Source organism: Anticarsia gemmatalis, chromosome 20, assembly GCF_050436995.1.
Source record: "Anticarsia gemmatalis isolate Benzon Research Colony breed Stoneville strain chromosome 20, ilAntGemm2 primary, whole genome shotgun sequence".
Classification (NCBI taxonomy): domain Eukaryota; kingdom Metazoa; phylum Arthropoda; class Insecta; order Lepidoptera; family Erebidae; genus Anticarsia; species Anticarsia gemmatalis.
Window position 1 is genome coordinate 10,463,500 of NC_134764.1, and position 25,992 is coordinate 10,489,491.

Sequence of the window (25,992 nt, forward strand, 5' to 3'; positions counted from 1 at the left end):
TTTAAACTGTGCCTGAAGTTCGTTGGTTCGCTTCTGTCACGGATGAAATGTTTGGGTGATCTACAAATAGATGTATACTGGTTGTACTTTGTACCCTTTGTTTATATGTTTGTAAAAGTTCCCGCAAAACAAAAATATTAGTGCGGAAGTTGTATTAAAAAACAAGCCTGTAGGTAAGCTAATCTCTCGCTATAAGAATTAAACTTTTACGTTTTTCAGTTTGAACCAATAACAATTCAAAAAAACACGCCACAACATATATTTTAAAGATAAGCAGGGCTTCATAGATGCGCATAACCTCCCTGTGATAAATCTAGATCTAAATCATAAAGGTATTTAAAGCCAAATAACTTACTAAATTGATTCCAATCCTTCCTAGGAATCAAACCTGCACACCAAACTTTAATCAATCATAACCCTACATCCCGTGATTATACCACAGCGATAACCTAGAGGGTTACATTATGACATGTTATCAGCGCGTCAGAAGGGTCGGCGATAAACAGGAACTGTACTGATAACACGAACTGCATGTGATAACGAATTTCAATGATATACTGACTGTGAATGTTTGAGTGTAATTTTGTTCCCGCTCTTGCCTACAACTTTCCGGGTGATATCATTGGCCTATTTAATATTAAAGGGTGATTTTTCCATAACCAGCAAGTTGAGATATAATTTTTGTTTTAAGTTACGGCTATATTTATATTCATTAAACATTTGACTAAGAAAACTACTTTTCAAATTAGGATTTAATTTTTATCACGGGACTTTTGCAAATATTGCTTTACAAACGGTGTAAGAAGTATCTACCATAAGTATTAGTTACTTAGTATCCGTGTTTTTTAGATTTCAATGCCACTTGCTTGTTCAGGAAAGCGAACCTAGGAATGATGGACATTTAAGACCATTTTGACACTCTTCGGCATTGGGCGCTCCTGAGACTGCAAATTAAAAACCAGAACACACAAAAGTAAAAATAAATATTGCAACAAAAGTACCGGTTAATAGATACGCTTTTTCAAACGTCTTAGCCCTTCGAAGAACAGCATGACACCATTCAAAATAGTTGTACCGAGGTGGAAACTTGGAAATCAAACATTTAGTCAGAAATTCCTACACATCAACGTCAAGGAGAACAATCAATCATGCATTCTTCTAACTTTATAACTAAATATGGTCATACGTACTACAGTTGTAGTGTTATATCACGATCTAAATTAAAATAATACAAGTATTTTGACGTAAAGACACAAGTGACCGTTGGTTTGATGGCATTATTGGGGGACTGTTAACGTTTCTGAGATGCGGTTTTGAAGGATTGCAGTAGCGACTGAAGCTTTACTACTACTACTTTCTTTCTTCCCACCGACTCAAAAAAATAAAGGTTTTTAATTCGACGCGAAATCTTATTTTTATTTTAGTTTCCCAATTATTCGGTAACGCGTGGACCAATTTCAGAAAAACGTATTTCAAATATACAATCTCTCTTGCGTCAAGGGGACTTTTACGAACATATTATATCATTATTTATATTAACAACAGGCACAAAGTATAACCAGACTCCAATAACTATTTGTAGACCGTTAAGTATATAACTGTTTAGTAATGCTCTAAATTTATCCTGTTATTGCGGTAATTTCTGAAGAATCCTTGATGAGTCAGGTGATCTTGTAACCTTCACAGTTAGGGGAAATCTTACAATGTCTTATATGTTGACAAATAGAATATTTTACGTGATGTGGAGCAAGGTCACACATTGTCACTTTCCTATAAATTTAATTAGTAATACGGTAAAATTAATATGAATGACTTTGTTAAAAACTCACTGATACAGAATTAATAGTAGAATTTAGAAATAATTATCACTTGCTCCAACAACGGTGTCAGAAAACATCGTGATGAATCCTTGCTTGCCTAAAAGTTAAAATATTTATTGAGGGCATCTACTCGTAAAGTCTCCAGCCCACACTTGGCCAGCATGGTGGACTCAAGGCCTCAATTTGGAAGTAGACCTCTGTCCTATAGTGGGACAACCAGCGGTAAAAAAACAGGTCATCTTTTTATTCTTCTTCTTCTTCTTCTTATGGTATGGTTAGTGGTCAACCTAGTTTCAAAGTTGTTCAAGCCGCCTGAAAGGCCTTTGGCATGGCTTAACGGCTGTTATAGCGGGACCGAAATTTTACGTGTCCTCCGAAGTACGGAGACGCCCAGCTCAAATACTACTATGCGGTCACCCATCTATATAATGACCGCGCCAACGGTTGCTTCACCCACAGATCGTTATCAGACCGGTGAGCGCAACTGGCTATGGGCACTCACATCTTTTCATTATATCTGGATGTTATTTTAATACATGCGTACACAAATCACGCCATCGTCCCTTAGGGGTTTGCAGAGACCAGAGACAAATAAGAGAGTTATTCTTTTTAATCACTCCTAGCAACCGAAGTCTCATAAATTTGCAATAGTCGGAAGAAACGCATATTTTTATCTGTCGCAAGGGCAATTATGTTAACCATATACACTAGGAACAAGATGTTGAAATATAAGATAGTAATGCGGAAAATTATCTGTGCGACATTCAATGATATTTTCATAGCAGAATACCCTTATATGGGTATATGTGCTCGCGGTTTGTTGCGGTTAAATAGTGACTGTTGTAGCTATAATTATATAAATTGTAAGCTTAGTTTTGTGTAAACTTGAATGAGTGTCTATTTAGTTAGTTGGTGACTGAAAGAATACGTGAATAATGTAGTGTATAAAACGTAGGTCAAATTCCACTAAACTATAACTTACTACTACTTGCAATGTCGGATAACGCCTCGATTTCTGGAGCAAAACCATTCTATGAAGGAAAGAAGTGATAGGTTCTACCATATGTTATTTTCTCGTAAAGTCTAACGATTTTTGTGTTAATTATAAGGAAATAGGTATTACAGTCACAGCACATTGTATAGCAGTTTTAATTAGACACGGAATACTTTTACAGAATCCCGGGATATTTTTATATTCCTCGGACTTTTAACCTTATTCCAATGAATCGTGTTTAACACACAAAGGACAAGCTTTTGTACACTAAAAACACAAAATGAAACATTAAGGACATAGCCAGTAAGAAAAACGAAATCTTTACATTCATCATTTATGTTATTTTTACAAAATAACAAACAAGCTTGTAATCAATCTGGTAATAAATATTTCAATATTATCGATAAAGAGTCAGCCTAACCATAGATTATTACACCATTATTACCAATTACTTTTACCCCGTGAACACAATTTTCACTTATTACATGCATATGGTCATAAAACATAGTATTTTGTTCGTTGTTTTCTCACATTAGTTATGTTTTCTAATAGTTACAATGGTAAAAGCTTGTTAGCTTCATGTAATCGTTGGTTACGATGATCCGTTGAGGTATTGTCTCATTGAAAGCGTTTTTGGTGGAAACAAACAAACATACTTTATTAATTAGTTAACCTTGTTGTTTAAACTACATAGGTATTGTTGGTTTAAACGCTTCTTATTCAAATAACAAATCAACAGCTAGCCGCGCAAAAACACAATATAAAATCAAAGTTTGCTTAACGCACTGACTGTATAGCTACTGCCGGTTGCGATCTGCGCTTCACATTTCTCACCAATCCTTGACTGACTTTTCATAGTGAAGTCACCTAAAGCCAACTTAGTGGACTTAAGACCTAATAATATCTCTTTCTCCGGTAGAAAACCCTTGCCCATCCGTGGGACAATAATGGGCACTAGCACGACCTATTGTAGTAGATATTTATCGCTAGCAATGCCACCTGGCGTCGTGTGATGGAAAGTCGTTATTGTTTACATATTGCAGTGGAAAACCGATGGGAAAGGAAATCGCACTGTGACTGACTACACTGTAGAAATTGTATGAGTTTAACATTACTATGACAGGTAGAATTGTCAAGTGCAGTTACTAAGTTAGAAAGAACAAATGCATAAATTTCATTAGCTTCTGGTTTTTCTTTTTGTGCAATAAGAAAAATAATCCCAGTCAGAAATCTAATTATCATTTGTAAATCAATGAATTGGGAGGTTAAGTATTTAGACAGGTGATTTGTTTTTAAGATTTTATATTACATTCTTTAGTTCTTATTGAGTATTTTAAAAGTCAATAAAATCATTAATGCAAACAATTTATTGGTAATTTTTTTAGAACTGAAATTTGGTACATTCATGGCCAGAAGTCTTGGTCTTTGGTTGAATGTCTAGTTCGATTTCCCTAAAAAAGAAGAATTCCTTAAGAAACTATCGGAAAAACGCATCAAATTAAGTACTCATTAACCCCTGGTAGTTTATCTATTCAATAGCGTTTATACTCAAATAAAAAAACGCTATTGAATAGATAAACTACCGCTTAATGTACCTCAGAAACCGGGGGTAAATCAATTATACATTTGTTTTCGTGTATCAAACTCCAGACAGGACAAATTTCAACATAATTAAGAGCAGTTGAATGCACCAGATTGAAATCTGTCAGCGATGTGTATCAGGGGGTAATGACCTCTTATCTCTTGTGTTAGGGGGAGATGTCATGATACGAGTGTCAAGTGTATGCTGCATTTTAAAGTAGAATTTTGTATTTCACGTTGCAAGTGACTTAAGTTTCGTACAAAAAATTAGAATAAAATCTATACTTGTTTGTTTGTTTGTTTGAACGCGCTAATCTCAGGAACTACTGGTCCGATTTGAAAAATTCTTTCAGTGTTAGATAGCCTATTTATCGAGGAAGGCTATAGGCTATATAACATCACGCTACGGTCATTAGGAGCGGAGTAGCAACGAAAAATGTTACGAAAACGGAGAAAATTTTGACCCATTCTCTTCAGTGACGCAAGCGAAGTTGCGCGTGTCAGCTAGTGTTGTTATAAAAGTTTTGATATTATTTCAAAATTTTGAAAAATATGTCCGTTAATATACAATACACATTACTATTTGGAAAGGAATCAATTTAATTTAATCAAAGTTTTGTGGTAGGTAGTAGGTTCGTTCGCCTAAAATTAAAATATAAAATAAATCAGCTCCTGCATTGAGAGTTTCCTAATAAACGGTATTGTGTCCCAGTTTAAGTGTTAAGAGTCTCCGGTAATAAATAACTATATATTTAAAGACACATAAAAAAGCAAAAATCTAATAAATTGATGGTACGTGTGACAAGCACTCAATTACAACGGGCCACATGTGCTAATAGTTGCTAATGAGACATTCATTCATTAATTAAATATATTAATGATATCCAAACCATTCCCAGCTTCCGTTCCCGCGGCACTCTAAAAAAAACTAACAAGATAAGAACGCTAATATTCCACTTCAATAGGCCAAGCCGTTTTGGAGTTAACCTCTAACAGACAAATAAATCTTTCCGCTTCATATTAGCATGAAGTACGCACCATATTCGTAACAAGAAACATCATCATCTAAATACTGAATTGCGAAATTCCAAAAAGGAACAATTTAAGATAAATCTCGAAATGCATTCAAGGTTGTTTTGTTGTCGGTACATGCGCGAGCGCAACTCCCGCGCGGCTGTCCGTCAGTCAACCCGCCGCCGTCGTGGAGCACGCACGCAGTCGCTCGCGACTATCGAAACGGTCGATAGAAAAGCGCAGCTCGCGATCATTTCGATAAAAACCTGTGTAGTGTTGTTTTTTGGCGAAAAAAAGGATTTTGTTTTAAAAAAATAGTGGTGTGACCAGTTGGAGAGGCGAGAATTTTTTTTCTTTAAGGTGCGTTTTTTTAGAATTAGTTGTAACGGCTTTTTTAGGATCCTGTAATTATACAATTATTTTATTAAAGGAACAGCATATCCGTATCGCACGGAGCGTTAGCAAAAAAACGGATTAATTGATTTTTTTTCGATTGAATATCAATTTTTAGTTATGTAAAAAAGTGATTTTATTAGCTTTTTATGGTTGTTATAGATTGTTCGGCGTAATAAAGCTGTGTGCTTTTATTTCATTTGCAAGTTATGAGTATTAGTTAAAATGATGCAATGTTCTAAAACAGTTTTTTGCTATGCATTGCTGCATAATAAAGATTAAAACAATAAAACAGTATCTCAGGTCCGGTTCGATGCGTCGATGCACCACACATTGAAGACGTTTGTCATATTTTTATCGATGACGTCATGATTGTATCTTTAAACCGATAATCTACTTATATACAATTGGACAGGTTTATTGTAGTACTCGCTTATCTGAAGGAAATAACACGTAACTTAGATATTAAAACAAACGTACTTGTAATATCTCATTAGTCATTAGTTACAATACCTACTTACAAGAAAATATTCGAATAGTAATGAAAGAGCTTCAAAACCATTTTGTCTGTAAACGGTGAATCGCATTAAAAAATCACGATGCACAAAAATATTATTCTAAGCCACTATACCTATACGATAAAAGAAAAGAAAGATAATCTATGAAATTTTTGGACTCTCTTTGCTCTCTTTGCTACACTCCAACCCAGGAAAAAAAGCATTTAGGTATATACCTACCATAAATGCTTTTTACACTTAAGTGAATAGTTAATTTACACTTCATCTGTATAATACAATAAGTGATTTATCAGTAGGCCTTTCATGGCTAAATTCTATGAAATTTCGATCTATTTGTGATAATTTAGGGTAAAAAAACAAGAATGCAGTTAGTTTTCAGTATTTGATTCCAATAAAGAAAACAGTACGAAGCCCACATAGAAAAAGCTTATGGGAATAAAAATACAAAGCAACGCGGAAGACACAGATTCGTATAAAAAAGTGTATATAGTTGACAATACGATAGAGACAGGTTGTCAGTACAAACAGCATTATAATCCGTTACTGACAGTTGATTCTTACTATTTAAAATGTCAATTGAATCAAGCTACTTTTTATGATATAATAATAATCTATACGCGATTTTTGCCCGTTTGAAAACTTATAATATCTTCATTTTTTGTTATTTAATTTTTATATGAAATATAGCAGCTTATAGGTAATTTTATAAGCTTTTACACAATATCAATTTTATAATAATCTGACCAGTATTTTTTAAGTTATGATCAAAAAACAAACACAATAAAAAATGTTTTTTAATGTTATGCCATCGTATTCGTTAAGTGTCACCAAAGGATAATTCTTAAAAACAAAAGACTAAAAAACAATAAAAAAATTAAACAAACGGAAATAAAAATGTCTACCACACGTCAATTATATTCATACCATAATTGTTAACTTAAATATGGTGTGAGACCTTAAATGCAGTTCACGATCGTACTGAGTTACATGACCATAATATGGTCCACAGATGTTTGGTACATGTCAATTTGTATGGTCGAATGGTGCCTAACCACCATAGATGTATCTCGTATCATCTCTTTGATACTCATGGGAAGCTGGTAGCCTGTGGGTGGTCTATTTTGAACCAGAAATGCATGAAAAAAGGGCTATTGTTTGTGTCAATATAGGGGCAGACTTTTTTTATAAATGTCAATCGTAAATAAGATCGTAAATTGGGTTGGTTAGATGTTTATAAGACGAGAGTTTCTTGCTTGTTAAGATAGTGCATTCAATATAGAAGTACCTATAACCCAATATGTGTTTTAAAATTATAACAGAAATAAGAATTTGAATTGATATGCAAATATTTTAATACATTATTTGCTTTATTTTATAAATGATTATTATTTATTGCTCATGTTAAATCCTTTTTTCAATACTAATAAATACTTATGACTTCTTGCTTATATTTACGTTAAAATCCTTCTTTTAGATACACAAAAAGAACAGGGCAGTTTCATTTGAGTATAATAATGTTCCTTATTTTGCTTTAGTCTTTCATAACGTTAGCTTGTAAATTTATATGATAAAAATATATTACAATCAAATTCATAATTATTATATGCTAGGGTGCATATAATAATTATGAATTTGATTGTATAATCAAAATCTGTATAACATATACTTTTAAATACTTCAGTTTCATTACACTATTATAATACAGAAAATACACATTTAAAACACAGATACTAAGAAACGTATCTTCCGAGTTCCAATGTTCAGCGGTTTACGATGTCTGTCGCAGCCAATCACGGAACAGTTTTATACATACAGATTAATCTATACTTAATATTATAAAGCTGAAGAGTTTGTTTGTTTGTTTGTTTGTTTGAACGCGCTAATCTCAGGAACTACTGGTCCGATTTGAAAAATTCTTTCAGTGTTAGATAGCCCATTTATCGAGGAAGGCTATAGGCTATATATCATCACGCAACGACCAATAGGAGCAGAGCACCAGTAAAAAATGATACAAAAACCGGGAAAATTTTAATTCTCTTTATGTGACGCAAGCGAAGTTGCGTCGGTCGGCTAGTTTAATAATACTGCTACACAAAGAACTGTCATGTATATAATATAATTCATTTATTACATATGGACGTAGTACTATTAATATATCAGTTCTTAGTGCAGTGGCCATTTTACGTGAATAAATAACTTGTTTGCAATTGCATATGAAATGACTAAAACTAGATGATTTTATAATGAATTTTCCTTGTTTATTATTTCAAAACAATACCTAAATATATAATTGTGTTTCAAATTACTAGCCGACGGAAAACAAATAAATCAATCCTAATAAAATTATAAACGCGAAAGTTTGTTGGGATAAACGTATGATTGTTTGTTACTCTTTCACGAAAAAACTGCAAAACGGATACCAATAAAAATTTAACCATAGATAGTTTATAACATAACCTATATTTTCACAAAGGTTTTTTTTACCACCATCAATCTTTTCACGCGGACGCAGTCGCGGGCAGAAGCGAGTAAAATATCTTTAAATGAAAAACTTTTTGCGTTTCAACTTATTTTGCTAACCGTACTGGTAGTAAAATAACGTCTTGGAACGGCGAAAATAAATTGAATTATTAGTTTTATCTGAATTGACTGTAGATAGCACAAAATGGCAGGTTTTTTGTACAAGTTTTTGACTCTAATATTATAATTAAGATTGTCAATGTAAATAACTTTTTATCGTTAGAAGCATTTTAATTATAATTTACTAGACTAGCTGACCCGCGCAACTTCGCTTGCGTCACATAAGAGAGAATGGGTCAAAATTTTCCCCGTTTTTGTAATATTTTTCGTTGCTACTCCGGTCCTATTAGTCGTAGCGTGATGAAATATAGCCTATAGCCTTCCTCGATAAATAGACTATCTAACACTAAAAGAATTTTTCAAATCGGACCAGTAGTTCCTGAGATTAGCGCGTTCAAACAAACAAACAAACTCTACAGCTTTATAATATTAGTATAGATTACGCCTGCGTTTTTGTCTGCCCTATTAATTAAAAACCTCGGCTGTATTTTGAAGTCAGTAAAGCCTAATGTAATTTCTTACATTGCAAATTTTACTCAATTCAGAGCAGCCGTTCTCGTGTGATATTTATTTTTTTAACCAAAAAACATTTATTAGTTTTTTGTCGTCAACTAATTTACATGACTCATGATCATATAATATTTAACGCAATTAAGACTGAAAATATCAACTGTAATTAACTCAGATAGTTAATTGTTTTACTTATAAATATCATGTGTTGTAAATAGGTCACGATAGGCCTTAGTCATTACTCTCCCGGGAAGAATGATCTAGATTCTATGCTGTTTATTCTATGTCTCATGTTTGTATGTTTGTAACACATGTGTTCTTATTACATGGACTATCGAGCGTGAAATTTAAAAACGTGTACAATTATAGCAGGTTTGATGCCGATGTGGTGTAGAATGGATTTCAAAAGGATAGTTTGCTATTTGTATGATTGCTCTGAAAGTGTTATTAGAATTTAGGGAACTTGCAAAAAAATTGTGATATTTTTTATAGTGTAAAAGTTCAAATTGTAAAAGTTCCGGTTATGATTATCAAGTTGACTGAAACTCTTTATTTAATCAATGAAATATAGGTTGAATAAAACGGTTTATTGAATATTATTTGCCTGGAAATTATTCTTCATTATATGTATATATTTCTAATTCAGCAATAGCGCCTGGGAGTAAAGAATTGTTGCCGATAAGTAGCAAAACTCTTTCAAATTAACCAACAAGTTGACCACTATAGAACGACTAAAAATCAGTTTAACAACATCGGAAATTCTTTAACCAGTAATTGGCGCAGAATGGTCAGCGCGATAGTGTGTATTTTTTATTGAATTTAGTACGGTTATACAAGTACTATATATTAAAAGAAGTCATTTTATATTTACCTCGTATCTTTTAAAAGAAGTCATTTTATATTTACAAATTGGGCAGGAACCGGCGCCACGCTATGACATGTCCGTTTGTAAACTCATAAAAGTGATCAGATGAACGAATACGATTAGTGTTTGTATCGTGAGAATTCCGCCGAACATATTACGTGGATATTCTTACATTTTAATAGTTTGTAGTTTATGTAAGACTTCCATTCATTAGTGGAGATCGATAATTGATATAGATCTAAAAATTAATTGCTTAGATTTTTTTTCTCATACATAGTCTAGCGATTAAATATGTTGTATATTGTGTATGAGTTTTAAAGTTTTACCGTGTCTTATCATGTACCCAGGTAAATGTATTTTAGTGATTCGATAGGCAGTCGTTCAATGATAAATACTGGAATCCGTTGTGACTAGGAGCCGACTCCAATATTCTTGGTGGAAAGATTAGGCTGATGATAAGTTTTGAACTTATAGTTTCACATTGTATTATATTATATTAACATACAGGAGACGCGATTTATTCCCAGTGCGGGTATTGACTTAAAGAATGCAGAGGGATAAGGAATTGGTTGAAGTTTACATTACCTAAAATTAAATCGAAATTTTGATATTTAATAGGAACAACTATTTAGCCAAAGTTTTAAACTCAAAACTTACTACCCAACAAGGAACCGCAAGTTTACCAATATTTTCAAACCGAGTCTAAAAGTCATACTCGGGAACATCGCTACATAATTAAATGCAATAAACCAAAAAAATACTAGCTTGTTCTTCTACATAATTCTTTATATAAATAAAGGTGTTAAGTATAACAAGTTCAAGTATCAGAATGATCTGTAAATACGTGAGACGAGGCATTCCAAATGGAGCAAGAGTGAGGTTATTTCGGGAGGCGACGGACTCCGCCGCGAGACATATTTAGTTCGTTTTACCTTACTTTCTTGTGGCTAAGCGGGAGATATTATTTTAGTATACATTTTAGGGCGAAATTTGACAGTATTTTTTTGCTTGAGTGTTTAATATACGCAATAATCTATCATTTGAATTTATATTATGCTAGCGTAAAAGCGCTGAGACTGACGTACAGGTGATGAAAAATAAGTGATAGCAACAATTCTTGTTTGCATAGGTACAAAGATTGACTGGTTTGATTAAAATGTGACCGTGTAATATTGATTCTTACGTCGATTTTGCGCATATTCCTTGCCCTGCAAAAGTTATAGTTAAATTAAAACTTGCCAAATGTAGTCAAGATTAAGTTATACGATTCAGCTCTATCCTTCAAGGAGAAACAAGCGTGAACTTAGTTCATAAGAACTTTAGCAGTATTACCGATTTCTTTGTAAATCTTAATTAGTATTTTGTTTTTAGTTTCGCTTGATCGCCCGCGGTTACGGCTTCAATTAGACAAGCCAATTATAATTGAGGTAAACACACTTTTTGTTTTATTAGAAGACAGAAGTATTGTGTTTCTAAGGTCTAGGCAGTGTGTTGAGGCTTGTTTAGGCATTGTTTTTAGAACTAGGAAATGTATGAAACAAAGACGTTTTTATTCATAACTTTTAAACTCTCGCGTTGCATGTTTAATGTATAATAAAATACGTGTATTTTAAGGTAAAATGCGTGTTCGCGTTAATTCCCGTAATCTATTATATAAAAGACGTTTTTATTGTTTTTGAAATTCAGTACACTTTTGGGAAATAACTCTTAATACATTTTTTATAGTGAAGATCTTTACAAACAATAATAAGGTATACCTTTCGGACTATAATTATTTGTCACTGAAGAAATCAAACCTTGAGGTGCAGGGATAATTACAAATCCATCCCATTGACTAAACCGTCGAAGTTATTTTGATTCTGACTTGACATTACACAAATCTATACTTCTATACTAATATTATAAAGCTGAAGAGTTTGTTTGTTTGATTGTTTGTTTGAACGCGCTAATCTCCGGAACTACTGGTCCGATTTGAAAAATTCTTTCAGTGTTAGATAGTCCATTTATCGAGGAAGGCTTTAGGCTATATATTATCACGCTACGACCAATAGGAGCAGAGTACCAGTAAAAAATGTTACAAAAACGGGGAAAATCTTGACCCATTCTCTCTTATGTGACGCAAGCGAAGTTGCGTGGGTCAGCTAGTATAAAATAAAATACATAGTTATTTCCAGTATAAATATTATACAAGTAGGTATTTAACAATATTATACGATAGTAATTTATTAGTTTTACACCTAAAAATAAATACGAAACTTGAAAATCGATGCCACATTTTATAGTTTTATTTATAGCTAACTAAAAGTGTTATAAAATAAAAATAGCCCGTAAATCAACATTTATTATTAAAAAATTTACCTTTATCAAATCAAAACGCTTCTGAAATTCAAATCAATTCATAACACATCAAATCAATTCAGTTTATTTATTTTAACGAGTTTATCAATTAAATCTTTAAAATTCTTAAATCGTGAGTGGTAGTATGAGAATTTTAGTAAAATTATAGGTTTAAGCTATTTTCTAGAATTCCGATAAGGTCAAGGCTTTTGAGGCAATTTAAGTCACTTAGGTACATGACGTCATCATAGGTAGGGTCATGTGCCATTATTGAAGAATGTTGCAGTTATGTGTGGAAGCACATTGACTATAATGACTTAAGTATGGTCTAAGCTGGTTTACAGAAAACAGGCAAATTTATCTATAGTTCACGATTTTTTTGTTTTAGCTAAGTACCTATATCATCAAATAATTGTTTTAAAATCAATTTCAAATTCTAATATTAAAACACAACATTTGAACCCATTACTGTCCCACTGCTGGGCAAGGGTCTCCTCCCGTAATGAGAGTTAGGCCTCGAGTCCACCACGCTGGCCAAGTGCGGATTGGGGACTTTGCATGCCCTCAATAAATGTATTAAACAAATTTTAGGCATGCAAGGTTTCCTCACGATGTTTTCCTTCACCGTTGGAGCATGTGATAATTATTTCTAATACACACCTAACTTCGAAAAGTCATTTGTGTGTTGCCTCGGGTTCGAACCTGCGACCACTTGAGTGGGAGGTGTCAACTTATACCGCTCGGCTATCATGTAAATCAATATTCAACTAAATAATTTGAGGAATGAATTAGGTAGGGGAGAACTTCCATAGACTAAATAGAACTTTGTAACAAAATTCCATAGATAAACATACACTTTTATCAATAGTAATATCAGATATTATCACCACAATCATTATTATTTCGTTCAAACTATTTCCTGTTTGGTATACAATCCTACCTACCTACCAGCCGTACCTATTTGTGGTACAAACCGTTATTATATATAGAGATATATTTTAGCTTTTGGCTTAAATTATTTAATCGGTTATTTGTATGATAATTTCTAGATTTATAAGAGATTTGTTTCATTCATGTGCTCAAATTGTCGTAAATTTTACTTAACCTGAAAAAACTAGGTCGCTAATTCAATTATTCATTTGGAATTTTATAAAATTGTTTGATTATTAACAGTTTATTACGGTTTTCAGTTAAATGTCCTTTTCTTTTTCTTAAATAAAAGTTCAAATGTTGAAATACGACGTGGATGTAAAGTAATATCCTGGAGGCAGTTTCATAGCTATATAAAAAAATCTGAGTTACAAAGTTAGAAATGTCCCTTTTCGTTGTATTTTTTATGTATCTGCTAAATTTTTCTGTCCCGCTGCTGAGCATGGGGCTGTCATGATGTTTAATAACAAAATTATCCATCTCCCTATGACAAATCAAAGTAATACAATATAAAACACATAAATAAGTCTAGCCAACGAACAATCGATCGCTATCATCATGTGAACCGAACATTTACATAAAAATAGCTCAAACAATGAAATACCTGATATTCTCTACCGTGGCCGGAGATAAAGCAAATATGTGAAACTAATCAGCATCAAAACTATAAAAAATTGTATTGTTAGTTATGTAAAATACACATTCCTTAATATTGTATTTATTATAAAAGAAAATTATCTGGAAACATGCACCTCTTAAAAATATCACTCTTTTTAAACCTATGGCAAACTTAAAAATAATTTAAGATGAAATAAAATATCTTCCAAATCCGTTCACGAGTTTTAGAGTAATCGGGAATCGCGATGAATTGAAAGCCTCCTTCTTTTTTGAAGTCGGTAATTTGTTTTTCATAAATAAAAATATTATTCACTTTTCTAATTTATATTTTTTGCGTTATTAGGAAAAACATAGTTTTACTCTTTAATTAATCTTTATAAGGTACCTACACAAAAAATGCCAAAGACCTTGCAAGACAATTTTAGACTCAGTGGCCTCATCAAAGAACTACAGAAACTTCACAAATCACTCGGAGATGTTCCCACGAAATGTAACATTCGCGTATAAACGATTTATCGTAATGTCACTATCGATTTATCAATTACGCCTGAAGGTCGCACACACACACACACACACACACACAAACATACACACACACACACACGCACACAAAATTCTCAGACATTATGTGCTAGATCGATATGTGTATTGTATAGGTATAGTCAAAAGCAAATATATGTATAATATATGAATGTATAAACTGTTCCATTATTATCAACGAAAAATGAAAAATTACTACCGGCCTGTGTACGTATTGTCGCATTTGAATGATTGAAAATACAAATATTGCTACCTGTATATTAACTACCCAGCGTAATAATTAAATTAATATGTTTATACAAAAATTACGATTAAAATGTGTCTATGAATATATATTTTTTCCCGACCGTGTATTCAAATGTGTTTGTGTGTGTGTGTGTGTGTGTATATTTCCGTGGAGGTTGTCATATTCACGATTGCCCTAAAGGGTGTCAAATTAAATAAGGAAGTGTTAGAAGTTTGTGATAATATCTATGACCAATATTAATTTTACCACATGTAGGTGGTATTGTAATGGTATTCATACGATTTATTTAGGGTTATAGTGTCATAACGAGGTAATTTATTGTGTAGTAACAGAAGTATTTTAGAAATTAAGCCTATGCTACTAAAACAAGAACCTAAGAACTTGATGCTGTACGAACATTTCCTTTTCAGAATCCAATCCCCTGAATTTCAGAACTAGCCTGTAAATCATAATTGCTACTTGCACCAATAGCCAACGTCCATTATTCATATATGATAATATATTATATTCTTCTAGATAGCATACCAATACATTTTTAGCAAAAGACCATTTTTATTCATAGTTTTAAACGCCAAAACAATAACTAAAACCCTTACTTTATACGTGTTTTCCTAGTTAACTGAATGCTTCGTCTCTACCTACCCTTTATGAGGTAGCTCGTTCATAAGTCATACACCGCGGTGTGTAATGGGCGACTCAAAATAAATGCGCCCGCGCAGCCGACGGTGATGCGCTGTAAACAGATTAGCCTACTATCTGTACTGAGGACAGACAAACGTATGAAAATACTCTTATAACGAACTTAAGTTTTTTTTTATGCAGTAGATACTAAACTTTAACTAGATACATCTATCCATAAACAAAGCAGTGAAACAATAAAATAATAAAAAAAACTCTAAAATCAATAATTTTTTTTTTCAGTATGTTTTTCATGTATTTGTATGTTAACTAATGTATCTTTTTTAAATTATATATTAACAATAATTGTATATGTTACCTTAACATGACATTATTAAATTTAAATTCATTCACTAGTTTATCATATAAATAAGCTCTAAACGTTTTTTTTTAAAATATTCGTTTTTTCTGCAGTCAGTACACTGGCGACAACGGAAGTCACCGGAGCGTGCGCTTGCGCAACTCGTGCCATTGTGTTGTCGTTGCTGACCCTACCGCCGACGTTTACTAACATTAGGCTTTTTAATTACACATTGTTTTGTTGTGTAAACAGATACGCCGTTCTATTATACTAATAACAAATATTATTGAAGCTATTACTCATCTAGATTTTACCTAATTCGTAAGGAATAAGAAATAGGGCAGCATTTCGTTCATAGTTTTAAGCAGTACATTAATAATCAAGCAAAAAATTTAAGTACACGTATAATAAAATAAATTGTATCACATTAGAATGCAATATATTTTTTTTTAAATAAATTCATCTTTTTTAATTTTGTGAAATTTCAATTTTGTGAGCACCTAAAGCGCCTTAATAAATAATAAATAGTACATACATAAAATTACGTCTTGTTCCTATAAGTGTAGGCAGTGACCAAAGAATATAATAATATGTAATAAACATAACTAGTAAAGTAAATAACCATCTCTCACGAGTCTTACATATCAAAATTAAAATAAAACAAACCAAAAATAATCTCCAATTAAATCCATACTTCAAACATCTTTACCTCGTAATTACTTAAACAAAAACCTCCTTGTTCTGCTACCAGTACAACGACAACGGAAGTCACCGAAGCGTGCGCTTGTGTAACGTCAGATTTATACCATTGTGTTGCTGACGGTACTGGGGTACTTAGTGCGGTGTTATGACTCTTATGACTGTGACTATTTCACGGTAGCTGCTTGAAGATGTATGTGTTCAAGAATTTTATGGTAATTTGACTGTTTCTGTATTAGTTCATAGATTTTTTTTTAAGTCTTAGGCTTTGTATTGCGTTTATCAGAAGACTCCTTTTTCCAAGATGGCGGCCGTGGGACTATGGCAGTGACCCCAAAAGCTTAATTTAAGCTTGTACTAAAAAAAAAAACAATCTGTTTTTAGAGGTCCTCATGATAAACAATTTTGGTTTTCTGTCTAATATGGACGACGTGCGTAGTCATGTTAAAAAAATATTATAGAAAATTAAAATAAACCGACGTATAATTTTAGTAGTCAGTATGTCAAGTCAAAATCATATTAAATTTAATGAATCAGTAAGTCTACATATATAAATACATTTAAAATGACTAACTCGAAAGATTCAAAACAAAAATATAGCTACCGAGAAAATAATCTAAAAATATATTTACCAGCCGGGAATCGAACACCAAGCGCCACTAGTACACTCATAGTATGACACACCACACCTACACACTTCCACCAAACTAAATTCCTAAACAACTAACAAACGACCTAAAAATCAATCTTTTATCACAAAAGATTAAAATCTCGGAAACAATAATCCGAGTTCTTAAAATTCTCACCAAAATAAGCCTACCAGTTTCCGAGATAAGAGCACAAGTTATGCGGACAATTCGGTTCAAACGTATTCGACCTAGATTTCGCCGTGACCTAGGCACTTAGAATATTTTGTAATGTCATTAGAGTTACAAAGTTTATACAGGCATTGTAAAATTTTTGTGGGAATACCGTACAAAAGCGAGTTATCTGTTACTGTCTGTAAGGTTTGTTTAGTCTATTTTGATAATTTGAAGTTAAAAGACTGCTAAAATATCATAAGGATCGTGCTTAGTAGCAAAGCTAAAAAAAAATACTTAACTTTATTTGTGTTTGCGTGTATTCGTAATAATATTGTATAATCTACTTACTTTATATTAAATGAGACAAAACTTTATTAAACAGATACTTATAGAGACATCGATTATTTACTTTCGCAATCACAAAATTTAATAATCTAAAAATGTATACTTTATTTTCATTTTAAACTTCCTAGCTAATGCTATAATCTAAGGAAGAAAACAATATACAGTGTAGTGGCTTTCAATTAGTTGACAACTGAGATACGTGACAGCCCCCTGAACTAACTCAGTCTCGACTGTCTGACACCAATTTCTACAAACATAGCCCAGCCTACTACAGTTAAACCATACTATCTTCTAAACTACCCATTACCCAACAGCATACCATGAGCATAACCACTTATAACCAGTGACCATCGCTTGAGTGAGCATACAGCAGGCAGTTTCACGGCAAGTGCGGCGTTTCCATACATCATCGGACGCAATGAGACGTGAGATATGTAATCGTTATGATGCTCACGTAAGAATGGAGCAGAAAGTATGGTAGTTATGTTGGTAGTACCTGGTAGAACAATTCTGGTGGGGAATAAAGGAGTAAATTTTGTTTTTTTTTATGATAGCAGAAGATTAGCTTATGCCTGTTTTCTGAGGCACATTAAGCGGTAGTTTTTCCATTCAATAGCGTTTAAGTTGATATAAACATGACAGTTTGAATAGAGAAACGGTGGTTAGTCATGATTCTCATAAATGCCTTAACTCTTAGAGAAATGACCTGTGCTCCGCAGTGGGACTAATGAGTGAGATAATAAATCTACTTTTTTATTGATGGCTATAAATTTCTGATAGAGGGTCTTCTGGCCTGAAGTTTCTTCTTTCTTGATTAAACGTGACGTAATCTAAAAGGCATAATCAACACTCCAAATCACGTAAAAATTACTTTTAGGTTCTTGCTACTGGAAGCTCTTTCAAATAATTGTTTTTTGAAAACTTGACTGTACGTAAGGACTACAGCATTGATCCTACAGACCACAAAAAATACTTTGCAATGAATGGCAACCAAACCTACTAAACAATACCTAAGGGTAGTTCAATCAATGAACAAATAGTCATAACAGACCGAACCGGGAGTGGTACCCGCGAAAGCGCGCAGTGAGCCGCGTCGCTCGCCGGACCGTGGGGGTAAATGAACTGTCGCCGCGATGACAAGTGTGATGTACCGTATTACATATATGCATACATACATAATGTATGTTGTTATAACAATGTATGTGATACATAGGAGGCAACAGGCGTGGAAATATATTATTTAGTTTAGTTTATATGGTTAGTTTGTTATGGCAAGGGTGTCTTTCTAGCATGAGCAAAGTGAATTAGGACTGAGTCCACCAGGCTGGCTTAATGCGGACCTATGAAAATATTAAAGAAAAGAGCATGAAATGAATATTTTCAAAGAGCACAGTTGCTCGATGATCGGGCGGGCTGGGGTCGTGTAGATTCGATTCCTACAAGAAGGTAATGTTTGTGTAATTCAGTTGTTTTCACTTTTGGGTCTTGTTGAACGCTGAGTCAGTTGTTTGTATGTTTATAGAAGTCACAACTACCAGTAAGCGGTCACCCATCTCTGTCTTGGCAGTAGTTCTGATAACACAAATTGTGAACCCAAAGTATACTGAATGCTCTTTAATTTTATAGGATATTTTTAAAATTCGCCGTAATGTCGTCATAGATAACGGTATTAGAAATAGAAAACAATTTGATTAGAAATAAATCTAGGATTATAAACTCATTCATTTCTAAAACGATAAGAAGATTATGACTAGTTCTTCGATTAATATAAAAGATAATTAAATTGATGTTTTTATCCTTATAATTTTCTAAATCAAGGTACAGGTAGCAACAAATTAATTACTCGTTTCCTAATTTCTGTAGTTTTTAATGTATTTTATGGCTTCCTTAAAGTTATGATTTATTTCCTGAAATTGAAGATTATTTGAATTGATCTATTAAAAAGAACTACTAGTTACATACGATTATTATAACCTAATTGTTCTTTGTTGGGAACTATAAAATGTAATGTAAACTTACGATTACCGTCACTAAATTATGAAGTTTAATCTATGGAATGACCGCGCCAATGGTTGCTTAACCCACAGATCGTTTACCGACCGGTGAGCGCAACTGTCTATGGGCGCCTCAGTAAGTTTTGCGATGCGATTGTCACGCAGAGGTCTCGGGTTCGAATTCCATGTAGGGTCAAAAACATACTCCTGAGTTTTTCTGTCTGTATTTACTGCTAGAAACCCAAACATGTCTAATTAAACAAAACGATCAATTAGTTCATAAATCAAGTGTTCCATCGTTGGCAATCTGGGCGCCATTACACTAAATGATGTGACAACTGCAATGTGTATGAGTTATGATGGCGACTGATGTCAATTAATGAATTATAAAGCTTTTTGTATGTCTAGACGTGAGGCTGTTAGGTGCTTGTATGGGTCTGTTTAAATGGGTTTTAGGAGTGATGACTGGTAGATGGAATGATCTTGCGGACTATGTTTTGTTAGTATTAAAGTTTGTTTTGTGTTTAACTAGATAACTTGGATAACTATACCATACATTTATTATACAATCTCAATCTCAAATCTCGGATCTGCAGTCATCTAAGGGTTACATTTCGTAAAGAAGTTTCGACGGTTTAGACGTAAGAACGTTAACTTATTTTAAAATAGGAGGTTTTCTAAGTTATAAGCTATAACTCTTTGCCGTGATATAAAATTAAGTAATTCGTACATAAACATGGCTGTTTATTAGCACGATTTTTTACAATACAAAAATTGACATTACAAAAAATTAATTTCAAAATTAGTTACTACTGCATTCACTAGGGGCGCTGATCAAGTTTTCATATAAAATTTTTCGATGACTAGCCGGCAGCCCGGCACAAAATCAACAATATTTCAGTATAAATAACCTCTAAGAATATTTTTAATTAACAATGCCATCTAACGTTCTTTCTTTTTTTCCAGACCCAGTAATGTCCATCTAACTCCACAAGAAACATCACAATGGCGAGTGCCGGCGCAGTACTTCTGGAGGCCAGGCCGTTCAGGCCCTTCAAGTCCTCGGAAGAATACCTGTATGCTATGAAGGAGGACTTGGCTGAGTGGCTGACAGTCCTGTACCCCGAACTTAGGATCAATGCTGATAATTTCCTGGATAGATTGGACACGGGCGTCGCTTTGTGCAGGGTAAGTTGACATTTTAGTTCTTTAGTAACAGTATTTTTGTATGACAAGATGTGTGCAGGAGTGGTTATGTATCTTTGTATGTAACTATGTATGTATTATTAAATACCTTTGGTTATTTTTGTTATAAATGGTTAGAGTTCAATCTAGCATTAAAGTTATTCAAGCTCGAAGACCCTTCGCGTCCTTTTCAAATACGTAGACTCTCAGTTCAAATGAAAATAAGCGGTCACCCATCTATGGAATGTTCGTGACAAAGGTTGCTTCACCCATCAATCGATTACTGGTGTGTGCAAGCTATAAGTGCCAATAGTCAATCGTAGTTTATTTCTAATAATATTGGGTATAAAGTATATAGTTATGAATAACTGACGTACCTTATGACTAATTGAAATAAATAAAATGTATTTTATAGTATTGTAGTCAAGCATATCTATAAAATGGAAAAATAAAACTACTAGGTGTTTTTCCAACTAGGTTAAAACGACGTCATTACTAGGGATAGCATATAAACAAAGTTTATTTTAAAATATAAATAAATTTCCAATAAACAATTAACACATTTAAGTACTAAACATTTTGTAATAGACATCATTTTATCACTTGTTTCAACTGTGAAAGAAAGCATTGTTTGATGAAAATTTTTTAACAAAGTTCTTGAAGGAATGCACAGTTTTTAACCCACACTTGGCCAGCATGGTCGTATGTGGGACAGTGGGACAGTGTTTTAAATTTTTAATAAATATTTTCAGCTTGAAAATGTTTCAGACAATGATTATATACTTATTTTTAGAACTTTTAAAACAGATGTCGTAATAAATATAACAATTATTTAAATAATCAAAATGGATTACAAATGATTAAACACTTTTAACACAAAAAATACATAATTACCTTTATCCAAATACCTATTAAGCCTAAAAAAAATATTTACGAAAGATAACAAACATATTTGTGTAGCGCCATTCATATTCTTTCGACAAGATTGTGCATAATCTTTAAAATTATTATTTTTAGAATAAAATACAATGACATCTGTAGTGGAGTTTATTCTTATATCGTCTTCCCTTGACCTTATACTCAATTATAATTAAAGATAAGTAAGGAGACATAATAATTACAAATAATTATGAGACTGTCGTAAGAATATGACAGAAATTATAAGAAAAGTGACTACTGTCTTAATTTTTATGCTACATTTACATTTATACCTAATTCATGCAAGCTGATGTACGCACCATTTTTAGTGATTCTAATTAGTACTTAAGATAATTGATTAAAGCTATAATGTATATTTTAAACATATAGGCTAAAAATAACCGCTCAAAGTTTCATTTCACCCTACCTAGCAATTTTATCAAAATTATAACACCAATTTTGATGAAAATTTTACATTGATGTACCGTGGACTCTTGAAGAGGATATAAATTTCTATTTACGCATAAAATATTGCAATAATAGGTTAAATCACGAAAACATATATTTAATCAATACTGGTATTTTTAATATAACACGATATCCCTTCGTGTGGTAAGCAGTAAAGCTACTGAAGGTACAAAGATCTTTTTTTTCTATCATAGTGATAGTACACATAATTTGACAGCTGGTCTTATATTTACCGTATAGGCTTATAATGATGAACTTATGTGACAACACTTTACAATAGATGTGATGTAGAAATAAGATAGTGTATGTTATAGTTTCATGATTAAAGGCAGTAGAAATGGAGAACGAACAATACATGTTTCAAAAATATATCAAAATTGTTTCACTGAAAATGTTTTGTTTAGTTTTGGAAAGGAAATTCTTGTGCCTATAAAAATGTTGTGAAACTTATAAGCTTCTAGAATTAAAATTAAAGTATCATTTTAAATAAATTTTGTAGTTCAAATAATCTATTACGTGATTATTTGATCTAAGTACTTATTTTAGCACAATACTATTAGAAAGCTTATACAATACGTATTTTAATAACATACATATATACACATATAGACCTTCTCTCGTGTAAATGTAAATTATTCGGTAGATCGAATGAAATTCCTGAAACAATTGATATTAAAATCTTTTCTACTGTTTCCGTAGTAGCTTTTATTGTAAATTGTTTGTTATTTCATCCAAAGATATCGGGTTTTTCATAGTATATGCAAATACAATAATAAGATATAATGACATTAGCACGTAATCTCAAGTATTTATCGTTGATAATATTTTATTGGCCTCTTTGAGTTTCGATAAACTGTAGGAAGTCATTACGCATGCGCAAATTCTTGTGAATGTGACTGAAATTACTTGCGGTTATTCCTAGAGAATTAAGTTGTATTGATAAGTGAAGTGGACTCCGACCTTTGTGTGGTTGAGTGGATATGTTAATTTATATAATGCTTTATAGTTTTATTTGTAGTCAGTTTTATTAAAAAAATATGATTTATCCATAAAGTCAAAATTAAAATCAAATGATTTATTAATTTAGGACATTCAGGTCAAATAAATAATTTATAAATTCTGCTATGTAAGCTGTATACAAATAACCCTTTAACTGCCAATAGTTGGAATATAGTGTAAATGAAAATTATAAGGTCACAAACACATCATCATCTTTAAATTGGCATAATTGGCAATCCTTAACTTTCTTGTTTTAACATTCGATTTACTTATGTAAATACATAAAAACACTCCCTTTTTCCCAACAGGGTAAGCAGATACAAAATAACTTAATATTAACAACCACACCAATTTCAGGCATAAAAACTTTAATTTAATAACAATCAGTTAAAAAGGAAATAACTTTAATTACACATATCGATTACCAATAAGTTTACAATGAACTTTCATGTGCTACGGCCACAGTGGGGTCAACGACCGTACTCCAAAGGAAAACCACTTATATCTTGAATGTTGAATGTGGTTCTAGTTTTACATTTATTTCTGCAAGTATTTTTGTTCATGGTCGGTAAATTTATTGATTTTTGTTAATAAGTTCTTTAACGGCTCCGGTTAATTAAGGAAGATGTATTGAGGAAGGAAAGTTAAGTACTGGCTAAATGATATACCAATATTATGTATAAAATATGTTTTTGTAGTAATGTTATAAAGAGGAAACATTTATTTCTTTATAATTGCATTAAATAATTGAAAAAAAAGACAAAAGTTACCTTAGCCCATTGCATTATTGTTTCATAGTAAATAAAAATCATTTGTTATAGTAATATTGGATGACTACAAAAATGAGTTCCAGGAATGGGCAAGGATGTTCTCTTCGGATGAGAGAGTGGAGTAATACAATTAACAATTTCAATGAAATCGTTATACCTGTAAAAGTATAAATTTAATTTCAGGACATTTGTGGCTCAATCACTAAGACATTGCCTAGGCTTGGAAGTCATGAGTTTGATTTATTATTTGTCAACAACAGTTATTTCATACCTTCGTCATACTTTTTATCGCGACTCTCGGAAAATCACTGAAAAATCTAAATGATGGAGACCCGATCAATAAATATATAAACTGATTGACACTTAGCGTTGGTCGAGTGGTAAACACGTGGTTATCTTAACAGTATTGATAAGATTACTGACTGACCGACTAACTGAACCAGTGATGAGGTAATGCGTCACGAGTGATAGGATGTAATAAATAGATGTTATGTATAAAGTTATGACTTTATTTGAGCAGTACATAATACGTATTATGAAGACTCAGGTTCTTTAAGGGGAAATAAAATGTTCCAGACATTTATGTTTTTTTTTTATTTACATTCTTATTAAGGTTTTTAGACAGGTATTTGTTCAGCAGTCGGACATTTTTTACACAGGGGATCTCCAATATAGTTGGAATAATCGCTAGGCTGATGGTGGGAGGTTCAGTTAATTTTTTTTTACAAAATGTGATTTATATGTGAAATAAATATCATATTTGTCCTTCAGACACTTGCGGGATTAATATTATTTATTACACAGGGGGGATCTACAATTAAGTTGCAATAAAGAATAGACTGATATGGTGGGAGGTACAGGAGCTATAAAAAAGACGTCAAGAGTGAATGTGAATGTCACATTTTCTTTTTAAATATATGATTATTTGTGAAGTAAATAAATGAACAAATAGTGCGTATGTGTAGCCGCAGTACCTGTGTAATCGTTTATAGTAAAAACCCAGTGGCGTAAAGCTATGAATATAAAATTGTCCATCAATAGTGGCCATGTATTTCGTAGTAATAACTCGGCACGTCAATCAAGATTATACTTGCGACATTGCTTATTAAACGTTTTGTCGAATTAATATGCTGTGTAGTAACGGTTGCATTGAGGTTAGTATATATAAGAGCATTTACGAGTTTTTAGTTACTGTGTTAATATGACTTATGGAAAGTTGAGCGCGAATAATATGAATGGGCACAGTTTTCAAATTCAAATTCTAAATATCCTTTATTTCGTAAACTTCGTATAAAGCATTTGGAATAGTCATATGTAAGATGTACCTGATCTTACTAATTTTCGAATCTAAGTAAAGAAAGTTCAGCAGTTTCAATCTCGTTTGTGGTGATAACTTGGATTTCATAGTTCGTAGCTGGATATTGGATGACTAATAGCCTTCTTCATATATGTGAAACAAACTTTGCTTTAGTCCAATAAAAATCAAACTATTAGTTTAAAAAAAAAAGCGTCATTATCAGCAAAAAAATGTAAAGCGGGCTACGCTTAAGAATCATCCTATCCTTCCTCAGTAAGGGGAATTGTGCCCTACATATACATATTATAGATAGCAAAGAGTGCCAGCCTTCCACTGTATTATTTAAAAAAGTATAAAACTTCTCGTACTGCCGAGGAATCGAACGTAACATTACTAACTAAATGCTCTAATGTATACTAAACTCAATTATGAAACAGTTTTGATAAGGACATTCGGACGGTTGCAGTCGTTATTGAAACTGACGGGCTGTCAACGTAATTGTAGGTCCACAGTTGTTTATCACTGACCATGCTAATGGTTTAGCTAATTAAATATACTTACAAAAATATTTTGGTCATATTACAATTA

At 32.5% G+C, this 25,992-nt stretch overlaps 1 protein-coding gene across 1 annotated transcript in view; it reads left to right on the forward strand.

Annotated features, from left to right (window-relative positions):
* The first annotated feature begins 5,584 nt into the window (after nt 1–5,584).
* The window catches only part of pigs (GAS2-like protein pickled eggs), a 100,471-nt gene continuing 80,063 nt past the window's right edge, over nt 5,585–25,992 (forward strand). The window contains exons 1-2 of the mRNA XM_076127318.1: nt 5,585–5,769; nt 20,734–20,955. Of these exons, the coding sequence (XP_075983433.1) occupies nt 20,773–20,955 (183 nt within the window). The 5' untranslated portion in view covers nt 5,585–5,769; nt 20,734–20,772. The remainder of the gene's footprint in view (nt 5,770–20,733; nt 20,956–25,992) is intronic.